The sequence below is a fragment of the Papio anubis genome, chromosome 3, assembly GCF_008728515.1.
Source record: "Papio anubis isolate 15944 chromosome 3, Panubis1.0, whole genome shotgun sequence".
Taxonomy (NCBI): domain Eukaryota; kingdom Metazoa; phylum Chordata; class Mammalia; order Primates; family Cercopithecidae; genus Papio; species Papio anubis.
The window spans coordinates 78,678,564-78,684,685 of NC_044978.1; the positions used below are offsets into that span (position 1 = coordinate 78,678,564).

The window sequence follows — 6,122 nt, forward strand, 5'->3', positions numbered from 1 at the left end:
TCCTCTGATGAACCAGCAGTGTTGAAAGCCACAAAAAATTTTCTCAAGGGTTAAATTTAATGGACATTGACTCTCCGACCTCATGCCTACTCAGTACTTTGTTAGGCCCAAAGACTTTTTTCTCTTGTCTTTCTTTTCCTTTTCTTCTCCTTTTCCTTTTTTTTTTTTTTTTTTTTTTTTTTTTGAGACGGAGTCTCACTCTGTTGCCCAGGCTGGAGTACAGTGGCATGATTTGGCTCACTGCAAACTCTGTCTCCCAGGTTCAAGCAATCCTTCTGCCTCAGCCCCCCAGTAACTGGGATTACAGACACATGCCACTATACCCAGCTAATTTTTTTACTTTTAGTAGAGACAGGGTTTTGCCATGTTGGCCAGGCTGGTCTTGAACTCCGGACCTCAGGTGATCACCCACCTCAGCTTCCCAAAGTGCTGGGATTACAGATGTGAGCCACCGTGACTGGCCTTCTTCTTTTTATTTTTATTTTTGGTCAGCATATTGTTTTAGCAAAAGTTGTATTTCTTCATTTCAGGCACTCACCTGTATCTTCAAACATTGCTGCCTGACCACGAGGACATGTGCACATTTATAATGATGCATAGATTATTGTGAATCTCTCTTGACCTCTCTCCCTCTAGTTCCCACTCTTCTTCCCAAAGATAATTTATGGTCATCTAGCTCTTTTCATATCTATAAATTTATCATCCAACTTATAATTCACTCTAATAACGTCAAATATTCTGTCCAAGCAATTATCCTAATTTTGACATTTTCAGTCTTTACTGCTGAAATCCCAGTTTTAGATTGCCAACTAATTTCCAGTATGAACTCTATGGTGGCAGGCAAGGTATTGCTTCTGATGAAAGACTTTGCCACATACATCACATTTATATTGTTTCTCTCTTGAATGGGTTACGTGATGTCTCCTTAAGTGTGAGCTATAATTAAAAGCTTTGCCACACTCATTACATTGGAAAGGTTTTTCTCTCATGTGTACTTCCTGTATTTGTGTGAATAATGAAGAATGGAGGAAATTCTTCCCATACTTATTAGAAATATGGGTTTTGAGCCTACAAGAAATTATTTGGGATGTTGAAGCTGAGGAAGCATCATTGATAGACAGGTCCACTTGATTACCAATTTTCCATTCAGTCTGAAATATGTGCAGTTCAGGCAGATGCAAATGAAAGCTTAATCCAAGCTGGTCTTTAATAGGCTTGTTTCTAGCATGACTTTGATTATGTCGGTCTGTACTACCAGTTAACTCTTTGATTTCTGTCATGGGTGCTTCATGGCCATTTCTTTCAATTTCTTGCCACTGAAACTGAAAGTCATGCATATCTTTCTCAATTTCTGGGAAGCAAAAATCTCCAATGTGATAATTTTCATGTCTTTCCAAAGTCCCTGTGTGGAACACTTCTGTATTGCCTTGCCCTGTTGATGAGAACTCCATCATGGATTTTAAAGAGCTACCCACAGACTCCAGGTTCCTGTAGTTCTCCAACATCACTTCCCTGTATAAAGCCCTCTGCACAGGGTTCAGGCATTTCCACTCCTCCACTGAGAATTCTATAGCCACATCCCTGAAATTCTATAGCCACATTCCTCAAGTGTCCCTGAGGAAGAGCTATCCCTGGCTCCTTTTCCTTGCTCTTGTTGGTGGCTTCCTTACATAACATGAGTCTTTGGAAATCAATCCCAGACGTCTCAATTTGTACTCAGTTGAGAAAGAGGGGCCAGAATTTCCAGGTCTGTGGGGACCCCACTTCCCTGGTATAGCAGCACCAGAGAACTCAAGACCCTTTCTTTTATGAGTCCTTTATTGCTTACTCATTTATGCTTCTTTAGTTACTAAATCTGATGAAGAAGGAAGCCAAGATTTAAGGCATTGGAAGACATACCACTGGCTAGTGACAAGGCTGTTAAATGACATCAAGGTTCTTGATGTTCACATTTAGTATTCTTTTCCCTAGCTAGGTGCAGTGGCTCACACCTGTAATCCCAACACTTCGGGAGGCGAAGGTGGGGGATCACTTGAGTTCAGGAGTTTGAGACCAGCCTGGGCAACAGAGCAAGACACCACCTCTACAAAAAAATGTAAAATTAGCCAGGCATGGTAGTGCATATCTGTAGTTCCAGCTACTTGGGAGGCTGAGATGGGAGGATCACTTGAACTCTGATATTCAGGACTGCAGTGAGTTATGATCACACCACTGTACTCCAGCCTGGGCTACAGAGACTCTGTCTAAATAAATAAATAAGAAAAATAAAACAGTATTCTTTCAATTGAGTCAGTTTGCAATCCTGACAAGAGAATTTACTGCATTTTATCATAGGGCTCTGTGATGTAATGGTGAGCACTCTGGACTCTGAATCCAGAGAATTTACTGCATTCATGTAGTATTTTCTAATCCAAACAGTTTAGTAAGCAATGTTGTCCTGAATATTAACGTAATTTTAGGATGCTGAAAGAGTTCATTAAACTGACCAAAATATTAAGCATTAAACTAAAAAGCAAATTTACAAAGAAAAGGTAGATTTTATTTTTAAAAATTATTCCTAAAAATGTTCAATTTGAATCTAAGGAGACTTCGAGAATGTAGTAGTGATGAGGATTCTGATTCTAGCTAACATTCCTTGATGATGGATTTCATCTCATCTTCACAGCATCCCCATGAGGTATGTATGTATTATTAGGCCTGTTTATTGACAGATAAATGGAGGTTTATGAACATTAAGTAACTTGGACAAGGTCATGTAGTTAGAGCCAGAGCTATAACCTAGGTCACCTGGCCTGATTCCAAACCTTGTGTTCTCAATTGAGAGGAAATATGTGGGCCAAATTATTCCGGATTTCTCAGAAAGTCTGCAGTTCACCGCATTGTTTCCTGATATTTTTTAAATGCCGGCAAATCTTTTCAATAGACTCTAATCCTAAATTATAGTGCTGATGTTTTCCAGGAATTAGACAAATCATGAACAAAGCGAGTGTTTCTCTGCAGAGCATTCTGCAGAATACAGGTAAGAGCAGACCCCTCCATGGCAAAGCTTCTCTTTGCCCAAGCAGTTGTAGAGACTGTCTTGTTTGTTATTCCTCGTAGAGAGACCACTTTCCTGCTGAAAGTGGTTCGTTCAGAAAATATGTTTGGGAAGGGGTCACACATGTGAGGAGAGCAGCTGTGAACACTCATACAGCTCTTTGTTCCCTAACATTTTCTATATTCAGCTCATAATCCACTTGAGCAGTGGTGCCAGCTGGCAGGTCCAGCAGCTCATTTTTCTTCTCATTTTCAGCAGATCATCTAGTTTCTTCCCTGTGTGTTTCTACCCCCATTTCATAGCCACTCACCTATTGATAAACAGGTTCTGCCTAAAACACGTCTCATCTGCCAATCCATCAAGGCAGAATATGAAATTTTCCCAAACTCCAAATTACTGTTGGAGTCCTTAACACAACATACATATTTAAATGGGAACTGTGAACACACACAGAGGATGAAGGGCTGAAGTAATGAGTCCTCGTGCCTGGGTTCTAGGCCATCTGATAGTGGTTTACCCTCTTTGGCCTCTGTTCCCTCATTTACTTTGCAGATTAATTAAGGTTACTAATTCTTATGGGTTTTAAAGGATGCTGAATTCCTAACTCCCAGTCCCTGTGAATATGACCTTATTTAGAAACATGGGCCGGGCACGATGGCCTACACCTATAATCCCAGCACTTTGGGAGGCTGAGGCAGGTGGATCACTTGAGTGATCCAGCCTGACCAATGTGGTAAAACGCCGTCTCTACTAAAATTACAAAATTAGCTGGGTGTGGGGGCAGGCACCTGTAATTCCTGCTACTCAGGAGGCTGAGGCAGGAGAATTGCTAGAACCTTGGAACCTCTGCAGTGAGCCGTGATGACACCATTGTGCCCCAGCTTGGGTGACAGAGTGAGACTCTGTGAAAAAGAAAGAAGGAGAGAGAGAGAGAGAGAGAGAGACAGAGAGAGAGAGAAAGAAAGAAAGAAAGAAAGAAAGAAAGAAAGAAAGAAAGAAAGAAAGAAAGAAAGAAAGAAAGAAAGAAAGAAAGAGAAGGAAGGAAGGAAGGAAGGAAGGAAAGAAGGAAGGAAGGAAGGAAGGAAGGAAGGAAGGAAGGAAGGAAGGAAGGAAGGAAGAGAAGGAAAGAAAGAAAGAAAATAAGAAAAGAAAGGAAGAAAGAAAGAAAGGAAGGAGACAGAAAGAAAGAAAGAAAGAAAGAAAGAAAGAAAGAAAGAAAGAAAGAAAGAAAGAAAGAAAGAAAAGAAAGAAAAAGAAAGAAAGAAAGAGAGAAAGAAAGAAGAAGGAAGGAAGGAAGGAAGGAAGGAAGGGTCTTTACAGATGTTCAAGTTAAAATGAGGTAGGTCATTAGGGTGGGCCCTAATCCGTTATGACTTATGTCCTGACTTTTAAAAGGGGGAGAAATGTGTATACAGACAGATAGTAGTAAGGGGAAGACAATGTAAAGACACAGGGAGAAGGCCGTCTACAAGCCGAGGAATGCATAAGGCTGGGAGAATGTAGGAGAGAGGCATGGAACGGATTCTCCCTCACAGTCCTCAGAACGTTCCAACCTGCCAAACGCCTCCATTTCAGACTTTCAGCCTCCAGAACTGTTGAGACAACACATTTCTGTTGTTTAAACCACCCAGTTTCTGGTATTTTGTGATGGCACACTAGCAAATTATTGCACTACATAGTTGACTTTGAATTAAGCAAAAGGGAGGTTTTCTCAGGTGGGCACAATCTAATCACATGTGCCATTTAAACTCATTTAAAAGAGTAGCCAAAGAGCAAGTCAGAACAATTCCAACCATGAGAAGGAGTTGATGAGGTGGCACAGGGGCTCTGAAATGGGGGGCCCCATGGCAAGTAACAGAGGGAAGCTTCTATAAGGTAACAGTGATCCAACTAAAGACAAGAAAAGACTAAATTCATCTAACAACTGCAAGAAGCGATTCTGCCAACAACCTGAATGAGCCTGGAAGTGGATTCTTTCCCAGAGCCTCCAGATGTAGGAGGCCAGCCTGACATGGATTCCCCGAGCTAGAGGCCCTAGATGAACCCAGGCAGATTTCTAACCTACAGAACTATGACATAATAAACAGGTGTAGTGTTAAGCCGCTGTCTGGGGTAATTTGTTATGTAGCCATAGAAAATACACCCTAGCTAGCAAGTATTGAGTGCTTTCTTCACCAGTCACTATTCTAAATGTTTTACATTCAAGGGAAAAAAAAAAATCCACAGCTAAGTACTGCCATAGGACTATTGTTGTCCCAAAGCAATAAAGATAAAGTTACAGTGGGGTGGTGAGGGGGGTGGGGGGGTGGGAATTATGTGACATCTGAGGAACAACAGCCTGCAACAGACAGACGATAAACAGAACACCCTACTAAACAGAAAGCAGAACCAGTAGAACAGATAGAATGGGAATTAAAAATAAACATAATAAATGTCTTTATAAAAATAAGGAAGAATGTCAGGAACATGACGCATGAACAAGCAATTATGAAGAACCACTTAGAAATATTTTTTAAATGTAATTGTTGAAATACAAACATAGTAAATGGCAAAACAAATCATGCCTGATGGTCCAGTAGAAGCCTGGGGCACCATTTTGCAACCCCCTGTGAGAGTTAATTTCCAAGTGCATAGAAATTACTGTCAGAAGTTTTTGAAAGGCCAAAAAGAGACTAAAAGATATCTTTAGAGGAGTATAATCTGAATGTTTAAACAAGATAATCTTTTAAGAATAGAGACTCTTAAAATAGGAATTAAGAAGTACTATATCTAATTTATTCTCCCTCCCCAAATATCCTCCTGTATTACTAAGGCTAAATAAGCCTAGTAGATATGTGAGGAAAACTCAGAGCAAAACTTTTAGCCAGGTCACACATGTGATTTAGCTGCATCTTGATTCCTATGTAGACTTATAATTACCTCTCCTCAGGAGCTTGTAAACTTACCGTCACCTCTCCTCGGGAGCTTGTAAAGTCAAGAAGAGCAAATAGAATATCAACTAGGCTGAAAGGCTGACCCAGGTGGGGATATTCCCAGGCAAATGTTAAGTTTTGGCCAATTTCCAGCCTCTGTTTTCCTCCCGTCC

The 6,122-nt window shown here is 40.7% G+C and overlaps 1 protein-coding gene across 1 annotated transcript; it reads right to left on the bottom strand.

Annotated features, from left to right (window-relative positions):
- Positions 1-403: 403 nt before the first annotated feature.
- Positions 404-2,062, bottom strand: LOC101000369 (putative protein ZNF321). Its single transcript, XM_031664102.1, is given in 3 exon segments — positions 404-1,004; positions 1,007-1,589; positions 1,591-2,062. Coding segments are annotated over 3 exon segments (711 nt in total). The 5' UTR covers positions 1,678-2,062; the 3' UTR covers positions 404-963.
- Between the last annotated feature and the right edge of the window lie 4,060 nt (positions 2,063-6,122).